General features: G+C 53.7%; 2 protein-coding genes across 2 annotated transcripts; one reads left to right on the forward strand and one right to left on the reverse strand.

Moving 5' to 3' along the window:
- Nucleotides 1-4,360: 4,360 nt before the first annotated feature.
- Nucleotides 4,361-11,865, forward strand: LOC141157601 (waprin-Rha1-like). Its single transcript, XM_073645069.1, has 4 exons — nt 4,361-4,513; nt 10,284-10,424; nt 10,504-10,646; nt 11,700-11,865. Exons 1-4 carry the CDS (start codon nt 4,396-4,398, stop codon nt 11,703-11,705), a joined length of 408 nt encoding a protein of 135 aa, XP_073501170.1. The 5' UTR covers nt 4,361-4,395; the 3' UTR covers nt 11,706-11,865.
- Nucleotides 11,866-12,119: 254 nt separating this feature from the next.
- On the reverse strand, nt 12,120-20,505 carry JOSD2 (Josephin domain containing 2). The gene is made up of 4 exons (XM_073645067.1): nt 20,260-20,505; nt 15,832-15,957; nt 12,976-13,170; nt 12,120-12,515 (listed from the first exon to the last, which is right to left on the reverse strand). Exons 1-4 carry the CDS (start codon nt 20,484-20,486, stop codon nt 12,404-12,406), a joined length of 660 nt encoding a protein of 219 aa, XP_073501168.1. The 5' UTR covers nt 20,487-20,505; the 3' UTR covers nt 12,120-12,403.
- Nucleotides 20,506-21,054: the final 549 nt, after the last annotated feature.

The following is a 21,054-nucleotide window of genomic DNA, read 5'->3' on the forward strand; positions in this document are numbered from 1 at the left end:
CTGGAGAAGATCAAAGGGGGACAGAGGGGTCTGAAGGGGTCTGTAAGAGCAACAGATGTATACGGGGGTTTGGAGACACGAGGGTCACTGGTGCTCTTGTCCGCTAGCCCAGCTGTCTTTAGAAAGACCGCATGGACAAGGTCTCATCCCACTGAACGCATGCTCTCCTTTCCCATGGGCAGAATACTATTCAGACAACACAGGGTGAGGGTAAACAGCGTGGCAATACTTTATTGAACAATCAACAAACAATAAACATATAGGACAATCCCAGGAAATACCCGAGATGTTGCAAATTACACAGTCTCACCCTTCCGCTGACTCGCCAGGAATAGAGCAGCTGCGGCTTCTGGGCTTCCAGGTCCAACTACCCCCACCAGTGGCACTCCGCTTTTGGCAGGCACCCACAGAGAGGAGGTAATGACAAGCTTAGGAAGCTGACAGTCTGTCGAAGTACAAGGCCAGGAGACCTGAGGGTCCCAACCTGGGTTCTCCAAACGTCTCCCTGGGCTCAGTGATGGGCAGTGGATCAAATCTATATTCCTCCGGTTATAGCAATGGTGTCCTGGCTGCTGTTCTGTAAAATCTCTTTGCAGAAGGATATAGATCCCTTTATTTACACACATCTGTCCACCAGGCCATTATCCACAGGTCAGGGGGAAAGGTGGGATGAGGTCAACTCTCATTGTTTGATTTTTTTTAATCAATTTGCATAGTTTGTCTTTCCCTGTTTGCAGGTCAACAAGTTGCATGGACTTAGACAATGGGTAATCAACATATTAGCAAACATCGATTGTTCAATAACCCTGCGTCCCTGTCCTCCAAGGAGAGCAGCACAATATATTGCAACAAACATCACCTCCAGAGTCAACGTTCAGGCTTATATAAATGCTGTGTCGTCACAGGGGGACAGAGAAGTCTAGTGAAGAATAGAGGGTCTGGAGAGAACAAAGGGGTGTGGAGGGGGGCAGATGTGTATCAGGAGACAGAAGGGCCCGGATGAGGACAGAGGAGTCTACAGGGGATGCAGGGGTCTGTAAGAGGAGCAGATGTATATGGGGGACAGAGAAGTCTAGTGAAGAATAGAGGGTCTGGAAAGAACAAAGGGGTCTGGAGGAGGAGGATAGAAGGATCTGGATCTTCCCTTTGAGAACCCATCTTTGCACCTTTTGGGGTGATTGATCCTATGTCTGGCAGCTTTCTGTGGCCTTATCCTGCAGTTTTTGCCCCTCTATAGACAGCTACTGTTATGATCTGCTACAGAGACTAAGGAAAGGCAGGAGATCTGTCCCTACAATAGAACTAAACTAGATCCCTACGATGTAACGGGGAACCTGATCCTGCGATCAGACCCGCTAAAGTCCTCGGCTAGTCTGAACGCAGACCTATAGATGTGGGGGAGGGATCCCTACAAGATCTAGGGACTGGGACAAGTTGGACACCTCCTAGCAGAAATAGTAGCAGTCAAAGACAAACACACAACAAAAAGCATAGAGGTCCGAAGACCTAGCAAAACTAACAGAGAACGGCAATAGAGCAACAAGCTAGCTCAACAGTAGTAAATACAAATGAAGTCCAGCAAAGCCAGGAGGGCGGAGCCGGATTAAATAGGCAAAATGGTCATGTGACCAGCAAACTAAAAAAAAACCTAACAGGAGAGTTGTAACAGCTACAGGGTGCATTGCATTGATTTATGGCTGCAATGTAGACATTTTCGGCACAAGAAGATGAAGGCTCCTGGGTACAATCAATAACAGGTTGCTCTGTTTCTAGGAAGCCCTGGGAAGTTGGAGTGGACTGAAGTGCCTCGTATTACCAGGACCAGCTGTGTACGCAGCCGCCGGGTGGGTCTGTACTCCTGACCCGTGGATTTTGCCAGCTCCGGTGTTGTGCGTCTGAGGAACATAATTTATCATCACAACAACCACAAGCAGGCGACGTTGGTGGAGACGTTACCGGTGAGCTCAGGTCTACGAGCCGAGGAGCCGAATTATTAGCTCCTGACAATGGAGAAACCTGCGCCGTACAATAAATGGCGGCTCAGCCGACACCAGGAATCACCCGGCTCCACTCATATCGCCAACGACTGAGCGGAACGTGAACAAGACGCCGCCAAAGATTGGAAGCGCCGTTATGTTGGTGCGTGCTGTCATCACATCGGCAACGTAAATCACAACTAATTCCTGAAAACGCACAATGAACGGTAAATTTGGTGCAATTATCATCAGATTTTGGTTGCAATTTGTAAAAGTGCGCCAAAATCTGCGCAAATTATGAATCTGTCAGAGAAGTTTTCTCGGCTCTAAACACGACGACGATGGTAAAAAGGACCAGAAAGTGAGACTGAAGACGTGAAACGCGTCAGAAATGCCACAAACTCCATAAAGTGATGAAAACAAGGAGAATGTGCACCGAAAAGTGTCAATGATGCCGGACGTCCCCCCCCTGTGCCGCCTCCTCGCCGCTCTCGGAATCTCCGCTTGCTGTCAGTGAATTGGAACATTGTTATTTACATTTAGAAGCTGAAAACCGTCCTGTGTGCGACTGACGGCAGCGCTGGCTGCTCACGATCGCTCTCATATTGGAAGAATATAAGGCAGACGGCGACAAAGACTTTGTCCGTGGCACGAGTCACGCGGCAAAATATCACAATGTGCCGCCACGATCTTTCCGTGACTTCAGTTGTGCAACTTTTTAGCAGTTTGTCACCATCGCTTCCCAGTATAGTGATTCAGAGCATTGCTACGGAGGAGTGCATCACTATCCGGGCCTGCTCACAGCTGCAGACATTGCTACAGTGTGTCCTTGTCTCTTACCACATCATGATCCCATTTGTTCGGTCCCCGAGAAGAGCGGCCGCTGATACAGGAATATGTGGAGGGGATTAGTGACAGCCACAAAAGGAGTAAGAAATATGTATAAACTAGGTGTCACTTCCCCCTAGGGGGCGACAGTGGGCAGAACGCTGCGAATACAAAATCTGTGGGGCATCCTGCGGCGTGATGGGGGGGGACGACAGGGAAAAGTCACTGTATAGGACTTCTGTCCCTGCGATTCCTGCGCCAGGACTGAGGACATCAGGCGGATCCGGAGCCGCCCTTTAATTGACTGTTTCCTTCTGGAGCCTTGATGAGGGGCGGCCGGACCCCCAGATCTGCCTGGACAACTACACTTGATTTTTTTTTGGTCATAAAAATTAATAGGGGAAATACATAATACATCGAGACCCTCTGAGGCCCCCTACTAGGGGTGTTACTATAGAGGGTGCTGTACCCTGTGGGGACAAAAGATATCTATGGACCCATAAGAGAAGACCCATGATAGTCGGGGTTCTGCTGAGGATTTTACACTGGGGCCTCCTTGCTTCCCCTCAGGAAGGTCTAAGCGACTTCTCATATATAATTGGGGTCTGCACCAATCACATGACCGTGTTGCTCTCTTCTCAGGGGTCATCTGGGACCCGAAACCTACATACAGCGCTGCTCCCATTACTTGAATCTGGAGGTAGAGTTGTAATACCGTCAGTGACCAGCGGGTGGTGGTGAAGAACTCTCATTGCCATGCTGGAAGTTGTAGTCCCTCACATCTGATCCACATGGTTTATGCCCAAACTGAACCCTTTACCCAATGTCTTTTGCAAATGCACATTGAAACCGTTGTATGGACATAACCAGAGCGAAGGAAGTGTGTAGCCCCCAAGCCAGGTGATAGTGGGGTCTACAGGACACAGACAGGGGCCTCTGCAGTGCTGCAGCTCCTCCTCATGCACAAGCTTTGGACCTGGCTGTGGCCCCCTCTTCTCTTTGGCCCCTGGGCGGCTGCACAGTCTGTCGCCCCCCCCATAACCAGTGTCTCTCCAGCTGTGGACAGGGGCGTAACTACAATAGGTGCAGGGGTTGCAATCACATCGGGCCCTGGGGCTTAAGGGGCCCTTTACCTATTAGAAAAGACCGATACTTTTAAAGACTTGCAATAGGTTTGTTGGAGCTTTTGCATTGGGACCCACAAGCTTCAAGTCACGCCACTGGCTGTGGAACTACAACTCCCAGCATGATTTGGCCCAGGTGCTGGGTTTCGGGGGCCTAGAAGCCCCTGTGGTCACAGGGTGAGGTCATTGCATTGAGCCTTTTGCCCTGTGTGACCGCAGGGTCCCATAGATCTGGATGTCCCAGACCTCGTTCACACTGTTCGTCCGCTTTTCTTTCCGTTTTTCCTGTCTGACCCCGGTGGATACTTTTCTCAGCCTCGAGGCTTTTCTGATTCTTCCCAGAATGACTGGAGGCTGCAGGTAGCAGGTGTCAGGGTCCGTCCCCTCCGCCGCCCCCGTCCCCCTCCGCCGCCCCCGCCCCATCCGCTCCTCCCTGCTTCGCCTGACATTTAAATGCTATTTGAGTGATGTGCTGGGATTGTCGTCAACCCAGAACCACGAGCAGCACAATGAGGCGCTACCTCCTGCTGGCACTGCTGCTGCACCTGACGTGTGTCCATGGGGTCGAGGTGACCCCGGCTGCAGGTAAAGCCCCGCAGACCCCATTGTCCTGTCCTGGGGGGGGGGGGGGGACAAGTTACATCTTGTTACATCTTGTTACATTCTGTTACATTTGTTTCCTGTTTATTTACAATGTAAAAAGAAAGTTTCTGTATTAGGAGCCGAGTGCGGAGCTGATCCTACAGTCACTGCCTGCAATGGGGACCCCCCAATGTCTCCCAGGTGTCAGACATGAGGGTCTTACGTGCGTCTCTCTATGCCCCTCCTGGATTGATACACAGGGGAGATGTCAGATCGTGGATCTAGGGGATCGAGTACAATCTCTGCGGCCACAGGGCAAAGTCATCCAATTGATCTGATGTGTATGGGAATCTGATCAGCCCTAAGATTAAGGCGACATTCACACGTTCAGTATTTATGTCAGTATTTGTAAGCCAAAACCAGGAGTGGGTGATAATACAGAAGTGGTGACGTGCTTCTATAAGGCTATAGCAGTGCTTTGGATGCATCATATTTTCGCTGCGTCCGATCCCGCAGGTAAATCCGCATGTGTTCATTGAATAATGTGGAGTTACCGCACCCCATACATTCTATTGGGGAAATTTCTGTTGCGGAGACCAGTGTCTCCATTGCAGATAATTGACATACTGCGGCTCATAAAGTCGCGCCGCCGGTGAGTCTACGCAGCGACACACAGAAGCAGAGTAGGCAGTAAATCCATCAACTGTGCTTCCACTGTACAACGCAGCGGTTTGGACGCAGCGCAGGAGAGCTGCGTCCAAAACGCTGCCATTACGGATCGTGGGCACGCAGCCTTATACTTTTCCTCCGATATTTTTGGGTTCTAAATACTGAATGTGTGAACGTGGTGTAAAACCACCCCCTAATATTGTGCATGTCTGAACCATCCAGACCCGGACTCCACCTTCCTCTGCAGAAGTCCGGTGGGATGGGCCGCAGATCCTGTGCATTATAACTGAAGGAAGACCTGGATGCACGTCCAAAACTCAGACATTGACCATGGCAGATCCACAAAAATGTGCGACCTCCTGGCGGATCCCCGACATTGCACATGGCACACTGCCATCTCTTTTTTGTTAGTTTTTTTTTGGCACCAATGCTGCTAAAATGTGGCCAAAGGATTTATAAATGGCCGGAGACTCCGGGGGGGGGGGAGGGAGGTCCCGCAGTCAGACGGCCATATAACACAGACGACGACCGCATCGCAATGCTCGGACTGGCTGGCGTCTCTCCTACTCGAGCATGATAGTATGTATTTCTATGTAGCTGTGACTGCCGGCCGTCCGAGCATTGCTATGCGATCATCGTCCGTGTTGTCCGGCCGTCTGACTGCGCCCAAAGTCTGAGACCTTGTGGAAGGTGAGGTTTTTTTTAGCTCCTTTCACTTGGGGTTGGTGCTTTGTGGCGACTATTGCTGCTGTGCTTGTAGGGTGGAGTAACCTGGAGCCATGGGGTCTTATTCTGGCAGCATGGTGCTGTGGGGCGCTGGGTCGCACCCCCTGCTGGTGCAGTATCACTGCGGTGGCGGTGCCGCATCTTTAAAGTCAGGGACCCATTCAGAGGTTCGCTGTGACGTGGTAGCGGGGGCCATATCGTCTGATCAGATGTTACCTAAGATCCTCGTCTTCGGTTTCTGACATTTTTGCTGAGACGCAATAGATCCATGTCTGAGTTCTGGACGCGCGTTGGGGACACTGCAGTCACATTAGATCCTGTGCGCTCCTTGCTGCGGGCCCGATCATCCACCGATGAAGGATCAGACTGAGATCATCACCGCGACCCTCAGACCATCCCTGACCGACCATTAGGGGAACGGCGCAGTGTCTAAGTACTTGGTGCCCGCAGAGCATCACACCGCAGAGCGTCGCCCCTTCACACCACCTCCGCCAGCTTGCTTTCTGACCATAGTGCGTCCTGGTGTCATCTCTTCGCTATTGGGGGGTGGAAGCCATGATTGCTCACACGTGACCTCCTCCTTCCATCGCTCCGTGTCCAGCTCTGGTCCTTGTCATACCAGGGGGCAGTACGGGCACTGACCGCTCTAATGTTGGATCACACCAGACGGGCGCCGTCACCTCCATGGGCATCAATCAGCTTTGGGCGCCCGTTACTCTGCTACTGAATCCTCAGATTATCCTGGAGCATATTTGGTAGGTACAAACCTCCACATACCAGGGACACCCCAAAACCCACCGTATACTGGAAGTGCCCCAGAAGACCGACTATGGTGGAGATGTTGTGACCCCGTCCGTCGTCTACACGTCACAGATCTGACACTTGTCCATTTACCTGCTGCAAACATATCAACTATAGGAACAGACGGCCGACGAATCCCCCTCCCCCAACAGACCCTCCATCACCAGATAGTTATTGTAATGGCCGATCAATGTGTGTGCGAATTGTTATTCAAGCATTAAACAGTGAAGCCCATCTTATAGCGTCACATCATCACTACTGAGGGTAGAACTGTGTATATAAAGGGGGTGGTAATAATTGTCATCTAGCTGCACAGGGAGACCCCTGTATACAGAGATATATCAAAGCAGAAGATTGGGGGTCCAATAGTGACCACCCTGTATACAGCTCCCCCTAGTGGTGACTGCAGACAGGATCTTATCATGTATCTCTGTATACAGGGAGCTCCTCCTAGTGGTGGCTGCAGACAGGATCTTATCATGTATCTCTGTATACAGGGAGCTCCCCCTAGTGGTGGCTGCAGACAGGATCTTATGTATCTCTGTATACAGAGAGCTCCCCCTAGTGGTGACTGCAGACAGAATCTCATCATGTATCTCTGTATACAGGGAGCTCCCCCTAGTGGTGGCTGCAGACAGTATCTTATCATGTATCTGTATACAGGGAGCTCCCCCTAGTGGTGACTGCAGACAGAATCTTATGTATCTCTGTATACAGGGAGCTCCCCCTAGTGGTAGCTGCAGACAGGATCTTATCATGTATCTCTGTATACAGGGAGCTCCCCCTATTGGTGGCTGCAGACAGGATTTTATCATGTATCTCTGTATACAGGGAGCTCCCCCTAGTGGTGGCTGCAGACAGGATCTTATCATGTATCTCTGTATACAGGGAGCTCCTCCTAGTGGCGGCAGCAGACACAACCTTATCATGTATCTCTGTATACAGGGAGCTCCCCCTAGTGGTGGCTGCAGACAGAAACTTATCATGTATCTCTGTATACAGGGAGCTCCCCCTAGTGGTGGTTGCAGACAGAAACTTATTATGTATCTCTGTATACAAGGAGATCCCCCTAGTGCTCACTGCAGGCAGAATCTTATTATGTATCTCTGTATACAGGGAGCTCCCCCTAGTGGTGGCTGCAGACAGAATCTTATCATGTATCTCTGTATACAGTGAGCTCCCCCTAGTGGTGACTGCAGACAGGATCTTATCATGTATCTCTGTATACAGTGAGCTCCCCCTAGTGGTGGCTGCAGACAGAATCTTATCATGTATCTCTGTATACAGGGAGCTCCCCCTAGTGGTGGCTGCAGACAGGATCTTATCATGTATCTCTGTATACAGGGAGCTCCCCCTAGTGGTGGCTGCAGACAGAATCTTATCACATATCTCTGTATACAGGGAGATCCCCCTAGTGGTGGCAGCAGACAGGATCTTATCATGTATCTCTATACAGGGAGCTCCCCCTAGTGGTGGCTGCAGACAGAATCTTATCATGTATCTCTGTATACAGGGAGCTCCCCCTAGTGGTGGCTTCAGACAGAATCTTATCATGTGTCTCTGTATACAGGGAGCTCCCCCTAGTGGTGGCTGCAGACAGAATCTTATCATGTATCTCTGTATACAGGGAGCTCCCCCTAGTGGTGGCTGCAGACAGAATCTTATCATGTATCTCTGTATACAGGGAGCTCCCCCTAGTGGTGGCTGTAGACTGGATCTTATCATGTATCTCTGTATACAGGGAGCTCCCCCTAGTGGTGGCTGCAGACAGGATCTTATCATGTATCTCTGTATACAGGGAGCTCCCCCTAGTGGTGACTGCAGACAGAATCTTATCATGTATCTCTGTATACAGTGAGCTCCCCCTAGTGGTGACTGCAGACAGGATCTTATCATGTATCTCTGTATACAGTGAGCTCCCCCTAGTGGTGGCTGCAGACAGAATCTTATCATGTATCTCTGTATACAGGGAGCTCCCCCTAGTGGTGGCTGCAGACAGGATCTTATCATGTATCTCTGTATACAGGGAGCTCCCCCTAGTGGTGGCTGCAGACAGAATCTTATCACATATCTCTGTATACAGGGAGATCCCCCTAGTGGTGGCAGCAGACAGGATCTTATAATGTATCTCTGTATACAGGGAGCTCCCCCTAGTGGTGGCAGCAGACAGGATCTTATCATGTATCTCTATACAGGGAGCTCCTCCTAGTGGTGGCTGCAGACAGAATCTTATCATGTATCTCTGTATACAGGGAGCTCCCCCTAGTGGTGGCTTCAGACAGAATCTTATCATGTGTCTCTGTATACAGGGAGCTCCCCCTAGTGGTGGCTGCAGACAGAATCTTATCATGTATCTCTGTATACAGGGAGCTCCCCCTAGTGGTTGCTGCAGACAGAATCTTATCATGTATCTCTGTATACAGGGAGCTCCCCCTAGTGGTGGCTGTAGACTGGATCTTATCATGTATCTCTGTATACAGGGAGCTCCCCCTAGTGGTGGCTGCAGACAGGATCTTATCATGTATCTCTGTATACAGGGAGCTCCCCCTAGTGGTGACTGCAGACAGGATCTTATCATGTATTTCTGTATACAGTGATCTCCCCCTAGTGGTGGCTGCAGACATGATCTTATCATGTATCTTTGTATACAGGGAGCTCCCCCTAGTGGTGGCTGCAGACAGAATCTTATCATGTATCTCTGCATACAGGGAGCTCCCCCTAGTGGTGGCTGCAGACAGGATCTTATCATGTATCTCTGTATACAGGGAGCTCCCCCTAGTGGAGGCTGCAGGGAGAGAGAACCTTGGGGGGTACATGGATTTAAGCCTCTTCTATATATTGAATATCGCAGAATGTTGCACTATTAGAATATTTATTTAGTCTTCTGTCTTTTGAGTCCTGGGATTCTACAGATAATTAACCCTTTATCCATTCTAATATGAACGATTCTAGTCCTATTCGGTAATAACCTTCGGTCGTCCTTTGGGTACGGCCTCATGTGGCCCAAGCGTTGAGCTCTCATGTCCAGGAACTGGGGGTCTTTTTCTTGTGGGGAGTGGAGGTCTCTGGCAGCTTGTGGAGGGGTGGTACAATGGACGCTGTCACTCTGTAGCTCTTGAAGGTAAAGACATGCATTTTCTGTAGGACTTCACCTCTCTTCTGATGGGAATGTTCAGTCCAGACCTTCAAAAGATAATTCCCAAATTGCCCCAAACCTGCCTATCCCCCCTCTTGAGCACATGGCGCTGAGTCTGATATCACGGCACCTCCAGACCCTTCACCAAGGCTGGAGGTAGAGTCTGGAGGAAGCCATTGGTTGTATCTGCGGCACCTTCACTGCTGAGCTGTGGTGACCTGAAGGGGCGCGTTTTCGGTAAATGGGCGTGGCTTTGTGTATAACCATTACCCCGCCCCCGCGGAACCATCCAATGAAACGTCCCAGAAAAAGCAGCCGTGCTGACCAGTACGATGCACCAGAGGGCGCAGCGAGCTCCATCCATCCTAAACTCAGGGGATCAGATGGGCGAGAGGGGTCCGTGCCGCAGAGATCTTAATGTCTTTTCTTTAACCCTTTCAGATAAGCCAGGAGTGTGCCCAATTATCCGTGATATGTCTCTTGGGTTCTGCGGGATAAAATGCTCCTCCGACTCTCAATGTGAAGGCGTTCGCAAATGTTGTAAGACGTCATGTGACGGATATCTGTGCCAAATCCCCGACGGTGAGTACGGAGCCGACCGTCCGATCAGGAGACCATAGCACCGGCCCCCCGTGACCTCTCCATCTTTATTCCTCCCCAGATAAACCCGGATCCTGCCCTTCTGCTGAGATTGTTGATGGGACAGCCTGTGACCAAAGCAAATACTGCAGCTCCGATGGGGACTGTGATGGTGAAATGAAGTGCTGCCAAAACACCTGCAGCGGTTCCTCCTGCCAGAACCCGGTGCGTAGCAAAACGACATGGACGCTGCTACATCAACCAAGGGGAGATATAACATAGGGACAGCGCTGCTATCGAGCCCCTAATAAGAGGGCCACAGTCAGGGAGAACTCTGCACAGAAGCAGCACATGACGGCCCTTCATATATCACTGATAGATAAGATTCACCACTAGGGGGCGCTCCCTGTATACAGAGATACATAAGATCCTGTCTGCAGCCACCACTAGGGGGAGCTTCCTGTATACAGAGATACATGATAAGATTCTGTCTGCAGTCTCCACTAGTGGGAGCTCCCTGTATACAGAGATACATGATAATATTCTGTCTGCAGTCACCACTAGGGGGAGCTCCCTGTATACAGAGATACATGATAAGATCCTGTCTGCAGTCACCACTAGGGGGAGCTCCCTGTATACAGAGATACATAAGATTCTGTCTGCAGTCACCACTAGGGGGAGCTCCCTGTATACAGAGATACACGATGAGATCCTGTCTACAGCCACCACTAGGGGGAGCTCCCTGTATACAGAGATACATGATGAGATCCTGTCTGCAGCCACCACTAGGGGGAGCTCCCTGTATACAGAGATACATGATAACCTGTCTGCAGCCACCACTAGGGGGAGCTCCCTGTATACAGAGATACATGATAAGATTCTGTCTGCAGTCACCACTAGGGGGAGCTCCCTGTATACAGAGATACACGATGAGATCCTGTCTGCAGCCACCAATAGGGGGAGCTCCCTGTATACAGAGATACATGATAAGATTCTATCTGCATCCTCCACTAGGGGGAGCTCCCTGTATACAGAGATACATGATAAGATTCTGTCTGCAGCCACCACTAGGTGGAGCTCCCTGTATACAGAGATACATGATAAGATCCTGTCTGCAGCCACCACTAGGGGGAGCGCCCTGTATACAGAGATCCATGATAAGATCCTGTCTGCAGCCGCCACTAGGGGGAGCTCCCTGTATACAGAGATATAATTCCACTCGCTCTTCTATAAGTTGCTGATCTCCTGGTGTAATTATTCCCTTTTTGCTTTTTCTAGGTATAAGAGAAATAAACAGATGAAGGATGAAGAACGGCAGAACCACCTTTTTTTTTTTTTTTTTTGAGTTGCCAGTGAACATTTGTAATTCTCCTCCACCATGAAATGTATCTGATTATATATAAATCTCTTGTAAATGACAATTTTAATAAAATATTCAACTCTGTTCTGTGTATTGATTTCTTTTTTATGGCTGTGATACATGACATCAGTCAGCAGGTGGCGACACAACACCCTGCATCTGAACTGCAGCTTCTCTAACTACACAGCGCCACCTGGTGTCAGGTCATTATTACAGTTTTATGCACAAAGGATTTTTTTTTTCTTTTTTAACCACAAACTTAAAAAAAGTCAGAAAAAGCAGAATGAGTAAATGTACAAGTCCTGACTCGTGTAGAATTCAGGGGCGGAGTCTGCTGATCGTATATAAAAACTCTTTAATGGAATTAGCATAAACGTAGCGACGTTCGTGTAATATATTAATATTCAGCACCTGGTAAAAAAAAAAATAACAAAAAAGTAACAAGCGGCATTAAGGCATCAGAGTAGTGCATATCAGTACGAGGCTCAGGATGATGGGAGACTTCCATCCATGACGCGGAGGTGACCTGATTAGGAAGACGGGGATGGGGGGGGGGGGTCCCCCAATAAATAGACGCCAGGATGATGGTGGTAAAGTCTTTGGGTGCAGAGCGGAGTCCGGCTCACGTCCTTTGTTCACTTTCGTTCACCCACAGTCGAGATTCCTCCACGTCCTTCGTTACGACCAGGAGGATCTCGCAGCTTCCCCGGGAGATGCAGCCCTGCAGGAAATCCCTGGAGGCAGAAAGGGTTAAACATTGTATAAACGAGGAACGTCATTACAGCAGCGCCACCTACTGCTCACACGGAATAAGTGACAATGGGGCGGAGCCATGGAGGTCTCCCCTTCACCCCATGGGTCGCGTACATTGCATTACCCATCAGCGAAGTTAAGGAAACCAACAAGCAGAATTAAAACTACAGCTCTGGAGGAGAGGAGCCTTCAGGTCACTCCGGATCCAACCGTCAACCAGACAATCAGCTCTCACACCGGCCCCCGGGGAGCCGCAGGGGCCACAACATGGAAAGTCCTGAAACTTAAAGGGGAACTCTACCTCCAGCAGTAGAGGGCGCTGGCCTGTTAATTTCGCTAGTCAGGGGGGCGGGGCTTGCGGCAATCTCCGGGAGGAGCTCCCCTTTTAGGTCCCCTGGGAGGAGGAAACCTGCATGCCCCCTGGAGGCGGCCATCACTCACCTCAGCTCCCGGGGGCCCCCGAGCCGCACCGGAGACTTCAGCTTGGAGTCGAGGTTGTAGTAGACGCCGGCGATCTGGCGCACGGCGATCCAGTGTTTGCGGGTGATCGGGAGAGACAGGAACCCCAGGGAGATGGGGGACGGGATGTTCAGGATGAAGCCGAAGATTTCACTCAAGGCCAAAGTGTCCAGAGACCTGAAAGGGGAAGGGGCGGAGCTTAGAGATCATCAGGGGCGGGGCTTAGAAATCCTCAGGAGGGGCGGAGCTTAGAGATCACCAGGAGGGGCGGAGCTTAGAGACCCTCAGGAAGGGCAGAGCTTAGAGATCCTCGGGGGGGGGGGCAGAGCTTAGAGATCCTCGGGGGGGGGGGCAGAGCTTAGAGATCCTCGGGGGGGGGGGAGCTGAGCAGAGAGAGATCCTCGGGGGGGGGGGGAGCTGAGCAGAGAGAGATCCTCGGGGGGAGGGGGCAGAGCTTAGCGATCCTCGGGGGGAGGGGGCAGAGCTTAGCGATCCTCGGGGGGAGGGGGCAGAGCTTAGCGATCCTCGGGGGGAGGGGGCAGAGCTTAGCGATCCTCGGGGGGAGGGGGCAGAGCTTAGCGATCCTCGGGGGGAGGGGGCAGAGCTTAGCGATCCTCGGGGGGGGGCAGAGGTTAGCGATCCTCGGGGGGGGCAGAGCATAGCGATCCTCGGGGGGGGCAGAGCATAGCGATCCTCGGGGGAGGGGGCAGAGCTTAGAGATCCTCGGGGGGGGGGCAGAGCTTAGAGATCCTCGGGGGGGGGCAGAGCATAGTGATCCTCGAAGGGGGGGGCAGAGCTTAGAGATCCTCGAAGGGGGGGGGCAGAGCATAGCAATCCTCGAAGGGGGGGGCAGAGCTTAGAAATCCTCGGGGGGGGGGCACAGCTTAGAAATCCTCAGGGGGGGGGCACAGCTTAGAGATCCTCAGGGGGGGGCACAGCTTAGAGATCCTCAGGGGGGGGCACAGCTTAGAGATCCTCAGGGGGGGGGCACAGCTTAGAGATCCTCAGGAGGGGGGGGCACGGCTTAGAGATCCTCAGGGGGGGGGCACAGCTTAGAGATCCTCAGGGGGGGGCACAGCTTAGAGATCCTCAGGAGGGGCGGAGCTTAGAGATCACCAGGAGGGGCGGAGCTTAGAGACCCTCAGGAAGGGCAGAGCTTAGAGATCCTCGGGGGGGGGGGCAGAGCTTAGAGATCCTCGGGGGGGGGGGGAGCTGAGCAGAGAGAGATCCTCGGGGGGGGGGGAGCTGAGCAGAGAGAGATCCTCGGGGGGAGGGGGCAGAGCTTAGCGATCCTCGGGGGGAGGGGGCAGAGCTTAGCGATCCTCGGGGGGAGGGGGCAGAGCTTAGCGATCCTCGGGGGGAGGGGGCAGAGCTTAGCGATCCTCGGGGGAGGGGGCAGAGCTTAGCGATCCTCGGGGGGAGGGGGCAGAGCTTAGCGATCCTCGGGGGGAGGGGGCAGAGCTTAGCGATCCTCGGGGGGAGGGGGCAGAGCTTAGCGATCCTCGGGGGAGGGGGCAGAGCTTAGCGATCCTCGGGGGGAGGGGGCAGAGCTTAGCGATCCTCGGGGGGGGCAGAGCATAGCGATCCTCGGGGGGGGCAGAGCATAGCGATCCTCGGGGGAGGGGGCAGAGCTTAGAGATCCTCGGGGGGGGGGCAGAGCTTAGAGATCCTCGGGGGGGGGCAGAGCATAGTGATCCTCGAAGGGGGGGGCAGAGCTTAGAGATCCTCGAAGGGGAGGGGCAGAGCTTAGCGATTCTCCGGGGGGGGGGCAGAGCATAGCAATCCTCGAAGGGGGGGGCAGAGCTTAGAAATCCTCGGGGGGGGGGCACAGCTTAGAAATCCTCAGGGGGGGGGCACAGCTTAGAGATCCTCAGGGGGGGGGCACAGCTTAGAGATCCTCAGGGGGGGGCACAGCTTAGAGATCCTCAGGGGGGGGGCACAGCTTAGAGATCCTCAGGAGGGGGGGCACGGCTTAGAGATCCTCAGGGGGGGGGCACAGCTTAGAGATCCTCAGGGGGGGGCACAGCTTAGAGATCCTCAGGAGGGGGGGCACGGCTTAGAGATCCTCAGGGGGGGGGCACAGCTTAGAGATCCTCAGGGGGGGGGGCACAGCTTAGAGATCCTCAGGGGGGGGCACAGCTTAGAGATCCTCAGGGGGGCACAGCTTAGAGATCCTCAGGGGGGGCACAGCTTAGAGATCCTCAGGGGGGGGGCACAGCTTAGAGATCCTCAGGGGGGGGCACAGCTTAGAGATCCTCAGGGGGGGGGCACAGCTTAGAGATCCTCAGGGGGGGGGCACAGCTTAGAGATCCTCAGGGGGGGGGCACAGCTTAGAGATCCTCAGGGGGGGGGCACAGCTTAGAGATCCTCAGGGGGGGGGCACAGCTTAGAGATCCTCAGGGGGGGGCACAGCTTAGAGATCCTCAGGGGGGGGGCACAGCTTAGAGATCCTCAGGGGGGGGGCACAGCTTAGAGATCCTCAGGGGGGGGGCACAGCTTAGAGATCCTCAGGGGGGGGGCACAGCTTAGAGATCCTCAGGGGGGGCACAGCTTAGAGATCCTCAGGGGGGGGGCACAGCTTAGAGATCCTCAGGGGGGGGGCACAGCTTAGAAATCCTCAGGGGGGGGGCACAGCTTAGAGATCCTCGGGGGGGGGCACAGCTTAGAGATCCTCAGGGGGGGCACAGCTTAGAGATCCTCAGGGGGGGGCACAGCTTAGAGATCCTCAGGGGGGGGGGGCACAGCTTAGAGATCCTCAGGGGGGAGGAGCTTAATCCCAGGGGGCAGCACGGTCCTGCCCCAGAACTAAACCGGCCATGAATACAAATCCGTCATCACCTTCTCTTATCCCACCACACAGCCGCGTAGTCCAGAGTCTGCAGGGCCGCCATGATGACATTGACGTCATAGTTACCGGTGCCGAGGAAACTGCGATGTGGATTTATCACCGAATTTGGAGACAACCTGGAAATAAAATGCAATTAACCAGCAGTCTCATTAAACTGTCTCTTCCCTCTCTGCCTCTTCCCTCCCTGCTCTCTCTCTCCTCTCCCCGCTCTCTCTCTCCTCTCCCCGCTCTCTCTCTCCTCTCCCCGCTCTCTCTCCTCTCCCCGCTCTCTCTCTCCTCTCTCCCTGCTCTCTCTCTTCTCTCCCTGCTCTCTCTCTCTTCCCTCCCTGCTCTCTCTCTCTTCCCTCCCTGCTCTCTCTCTCTTCCCTCCCTGCTCTCTCTCTTCCCTCCCTGCTCTCTCTCTCTTCCCTCCCTGCTCTCTCTCTCTTCCCTCCCTGCTCTCTCTCTCTTCCCTCCCTGCTCTCTCTCTCTTCCCTCCCTGCTCTCTCTCTCTTCTCTCCCTGCTCTCTCTCTCTTCCCTCCCTGCTCTCTCTCTCTTCTCTCCCTGCTCTCTCTCTCTTCCCCCTCCCTGCTCTCTCTCTCTTCTCTCCCTGCTCTCTCTCTCTCTTCCCTCCCTGCTCTCTCTCTTCCCTCCCTGCTCTCTCCTCTCCCTGCTCTCTCTCTCTCTCTTCCCTCCCTGCTCTCTCTTCTCTCCCTGCTCTCTCTCTCTCTCTTACCTCCCTGCTCTCTCTTCCCTCCCTGCTCTCTCTCTTCCCTCCCTGCTCTCTCTCTTCCCTCCCTGCTCTCTCTCTTCCCTCCCTGCTCTCTCTCTTTCTTCTCTCCCTGCTCTCTCTTCTCTCCCCGCTCTCTCTCTTCTCTCCCTGCTCTCTCTCTCTTCTCTCCCTGCTCTCTCTCTCTCTTCCCTCCCTTCTCTCCCTGCTCTCTCTCTCTCTCTTCCCTCCCTGCTCTCTCTCTCCCTCTGTCTCTTCTCTCTCTCTCTTCTCTCCCTGCTCTCTCTCTTCCCTCCCTGCTCTCTCTCGCTCTTCCCTCTCTCTCTTCTCTCCCTCTGTCTCTTCCCTCCCTGCTCTCTCTCTCCCTCTGTCTCTTCTCTCTCTCTTCTCTCCCTGCTCTCTCTTCTCTCCCTGCTCTCTCTCTCTCTTCCCTCTCTGCTCTCTCTCGCTCTTCCCTGCTCTCTCTCTCCCTGTCTCTTCTCTCTCTTCTCTCCCTCTCTCTCTTCTCTCTCTCTCTTCCCTCCCTGCTCTCTCGCTCTTCCCTGCTCTCTCTCTCCCTCTGTCTCTTCTCTCTCTCTCTTCTCTCCCTGCTCTCTCTCTTCCCTCCCTGCTCTCTCTCGCTCTTCCCTGCTCTCTCTCTTCTCTCCCTCTCTCTCTTCTCTCTCTCTCTTCTCTCTCTCTCTCCCTCTGTCTCTTCTCTCTCTCTCTCTTCTCTCCCTGCTCTCTCTTCCCTCCCTGCTCTCTCTCTCCCTGTCTCTTCTCTCTCTCTCTTCTCTCCCTCTGTCTCTTCCCTCCCTGCTCTCTCTCCCTCTGTCTCTTCTCTCTCTCTCTTCTCTCCCTCTCTCTCTTCTCTCCCTCTGTCTCTTCTCTCTCTCTCTTCTCTCCCTGCTCTCTCTCTTCCCTCCCTGCTCTCTCCCTCTGTCTCTTCCCTCCCTGCTCTCTCCCTCTGTCTCTTCTCTCCCTCTCTCTCTTCTCTCCCTCTCTCTCTTCTCTCCCTGCTCTCTCTCTCTCTCTTCCCTCCCTGCTCTCTCTCTCCTCTCCCCGCTCTCTCTCTCCTCTCCCCGCTCTCTCTCTCCTCTCCCCGCTCTCTCTCTCCTCTCCCCGCTCTCTCTCTCTTCCCTCCCTGCTCTCTCTCTCTTCCCTCCCTGCTCTCTCTCTCTTCCCTCCCTGCTCTCTCTCTCTTCCCTCCCTGCTCTCTCTCTCTTCCCTCCCTGCTCTCTCTCTCTTCCCTCCCTGCTCTCTCTCTCTTCCCTCCCTGCTCTCTCTCTTCTCTCCCTGCTCTCTCTCTCTTCCCTCCCTGCTCTCTCTCTCTTCTCTCCCTGCTCTCTCTCTTCCCCCTCCCTGCTCTCTCTCTCTTCTCTCCCTGCTCTCTCTCTCTCTTCCCTCCCTGCTCTCTCTCTTCCCTCCCTGCTCTCTCCTCTCCCTTCCCTCCCTGCTCTCTCTTCTCTCCCTGCTCTCTCTCTCTCTCTCTTACCTCCCTGCTCTCTCTTCCCTCCCTGCTCTCTCTCTTCCCTCCCTGCTCTCTCTCTTCCCTCCCTGCTCTCGCTCTTCCCTCCCTGCTCTCGCTCTTCCCTCCCTGCTCTCTCTCTTTCTTCTCTCCCTGCTCTCTCTTCTCTCCCCGCTCTCTCTCTTCTCTCCCTGCTCTCTCTCTTCTCTCCCTGCTCTCTCTCTTCTCTCCCTGCTCTCTCTCTCTCTTCCCTCCCTTCTCTCCCTGCTCTCTCTCTCTTCCCTCCCTGCTCTCTCTCTCCCTCTGTCTCTTCTCTCTCTCTCTTCTCTCCCTGCTCTCTCTCTTCCCTCCCTGCTCTCTCTCGCTCTTCCCTCTCTCTCTTCTCTCCCTCTGTCTCTTCCCTCCCTGCTCTCTCTCTCCCTCTGTCTCTTCTCTCTCTCTTCTCTCCCTGCTCTCTCTCTGCTCTCTCTCTCTTCCCTCCCTTCTCTCCCTGCTCTCTCTCTTCCCTGCTCTCTCTCTCCCTCTGTCTCTTCTCTCTCTCTCTCTTCTCTCCCTCTCTCTCTTCTCTCTCTCTTCCCTCCCTGCTCTCTCTCTCCCTCTGTCTCTTCTCTCTCTCTCTTCTCTCCCTGCTCTCTCTCTTCTCCCTGCTCTCTCTCTCTTCTCTCCCTGCTCTCTCTCTCTTCTCTCCCTGCTCTCTCTCTTCTCTCCCTGCTCTCTCTCTCTTCCCTCCCTGCTCTCTCTCGCCCTCTGTCTCTTCTCTCTCTCTTCTCTCCCTGCTCTCTCTCTTCTCTCCCTGCTCTCTCTCTCTTCTCTCCCTGCTCTCTCTCTCTTCCCTCCCTTCTCTCCCTGCTCTCTCTCTCTTCCCTCTCTGCTCTCTCTCGCTCTTCCCTGCTCTCTCTCTCCCTGTCTCTTCTCTCTCTTCTCTCCCTCTCTCTCTTCTCTCTCTCTCTTCCCTCCCTGCTCTCTCGCTCTTCCCTGCTCTCTCTCTCCCTCTGTCTCTTCTCTCTCTCTCTTCTCTCCCTGCTCTCTCTCTCTTCCCTCCCTGCTCTCTCTCGCTCTTCCCTGCTCTCTCTCTTCTCTCCCTCCTCTCTCTCTCTTCTCTCTCTCTCCCTCTGTCTCTTCTCTCTCTCTCTCTTCTCTCCCTGCTCTCTCTCTCTTCCCTCCCTGCTCTCTCTCTCCCTGTCTCTTCTCTCTCTCTCTCTTCTCTCCCTGCTCTCTCTCCCTCTGTCTCTTCTCTCTCTCTCTTCTCTCCCTCTCTCTCTTCTCTCCCTCTGTCTCTTCTCTCTCTCTCTTCTCTCCCTGCTCTCTCTCTTCCCTCCCTGCTCTCTCCCTCTGTCTCTTCCCTCCCTGCTCTCTCCCTCTGTCTCTTCTCTCCCTCTCTCTCTTCTCTCCCTCTCTCTCTTCTCTCCCTGCTCTCTCTCTCTCTTCCCTCCCTGCTCTCTCTCTTCCCTCCCTGCTCTCTCTCTCCCTCTGTCTCTTCTCTCCCTCTGTCTCTTCCCTCCCTGCTCTCTCTCCCTCTGTCTCTTCCCTCCCTGCTCTCTCTCCCTCTGTCTCTTCTCTCCCTCTCTTCTCTCCCTGCTCTCTCTCTCTCTTCCCTCTCTGCTCTCTCTCGCTCTTCCCTGCTCTCTCTCTCCCTCTGTCTCTTCTCTCTCTTCTCTCCCTCTTCCCTCTCTGCTCTCTCTCTCTTCTCTCCCTGCTCTCTCTCTCCCTCTGTCTCTTCTCCCTGTCTCTTCTCTCCCTCTGTCTCTTCCCTCCCTGCTCTCTCTCCCTCTGTCTCTTCTCTCTCTCTTCTCTCCCTCTCTCTCTTCCCTCTCTGCTCTCTCTCTTCCCTCCCTGCTCTCTCTCTTCCCTCTGTCTCTTCTCTCCCTCTGTCTCTTCTCTCCCTCTGTCTCTTCCCTCCCTGCTCTCTCTCTCTCTCTGTCTCTTCTCTCCCTCTGTCTCTTCTCTCCCTCTGTCTCTTCTCTCCCTCTGTCTCTTCTCTCCCTCTCTTCTCTCCCTGCTCGCTCTCTCTCTTCCCTCTCTGCTCTCTCTCGCTCTTCCCTGCTCTCTCTCTCCCTCTGTCTCTTCTCTCTCTCTCTTCTCTCCCTCTCCCCTCTCTGCTCTCTCTCTCTTCTCTCCCTGCTCTCTCTCTTCTCTCCCTGCTCTCTGTCTCTTCCCTCCCTGCTCTCTCTCGCTCTTCCCTGCTCTCTCTCTCCCTCTGTCTCTTCTCTCTCTCTCCCTCTGTCTAGTCCGTCCCGTCTCTCTCGGTCTCGCTCTCTCACCCCCAGCAGATCTCCTCGGCGCTGCGCTGTGTGACCTCCGCTCTCTGCAGCAGGTTGTTCAGGGCGTGGATAGCGCACAGCTCCAGCCGCTGCCGCTCGTGATAGACCGGACATTCCCCCATCCCCGGACCGGAAACCCCGGAGCCCGGACAGAGGATCATAAAGTAACCCTGAGTCATGTGACCATGGGCCGTTTTGAGTGGCTGCAGCCACCGGTCACGTGTCATCGCAATGGGCGGGGCCGAGGCAGCTGTCACCTCGGCCACTCACAGTCATGTAAACAGAAGCACGTGACCCCGAAACGGAAACAGCCTGAACACGCCCCCAACCTGACCACGCCCCCCGAGTGTAAGAGCATTGTAATCCGATGACCGGACGGAGTCTCCCTGCAAGAGTCACCGACATTACCGGGAGGAGCAGCTGTGTGATACTGGGCCGAGCCGTGTATCTAATCCTCTCCTGTGTGATACTGTCTGCTGAGCCGTGTATCTAATCCTCTCCTGCCGTGTATCTAATCCTCTCCTGTGTGATACTGTCTGCTGAGCCGTGTATCTAATCCTGTCCTGTGTGATACTGTCTGCTGAGCCGTGTATCTAATCCTCTCCTGTGTGATACTGTCTGCTGAGCTGTGTATCTAATCCTATCCTGTGTGATACTGTCTGCTGAGCCGTGTATCTAATCCTATCCTGTGTGATACTGTCTGCTGAGCCGTGTATCTAATCCTATCCTGTGTGATACTGTCTGCTGAGCCGTGTATCTAATCCTCTCCTGTGTGATACTGTCTGCTGAGCCGTG

Source organism: Phyllobates terribilis, unplaced genomic scaffold (assembly GCF_046119375.1).
Source record: "Phyllobates terribilis strain yellow unplaced genomic scaffold, ASM4611937v1 Scaffold_8__6_contigs__length_399053987, whole genome shotgun sequence".
Classification (NCBI taxonomy): domain Eukaryota; kingdom Metazoa; phylum Chordata; class Amphibia; order Anura; family Dendrobatidae; genus Phyllobates; species Phyllobates terribilis.

Bases quoted from the DNA above. Each gene is read 5' to 3' on its own strand.
- LOC141157601 (XM_073645069.1), top strand. From the start codon at position 4,396: ATGTGCTGGGATTGTCGTCAACCCAGAACCACGAGCAGCACAATGAGG. The intron at 4,514-10,283 runs GTAAAGCCCCGC...TAACCCTTTCAG, and splicing joins CGAGGTGACCCCGGCTGCAG to ATAAGCCAGGAGTGTGCCCA. The intron at 10,425-10,503 runs GTGAGTACGGAG...ATTCCTCCCCAG, and splicing joins TCTGTGCCAAATCCCCGACG to ATAAACCCGGATCCTGCCCT.
- JOSD2 (XM_073645067.1), bottom strand. From the start codon at position 20,486: ATGACACGTGACCGGTGGCTGCAGCCACTCAAAACGGCCCATGGTCAC. The intron at 15,958-20,259 runs GTGAGAGAGCGA...TTTTATTTCCAG, and splicing joins GCCGAGGAGATCTGCTGGGG to GTTGTCTCCAAATTCGGTGA. The intron at 12,516-12,975 runs GTGAGTGATGGC...TTCTGCCTCCAG, and splicing joins GGGGGCCCCCGGGAGCTGAG to GGATTTCCTGCAGGGCTGCA.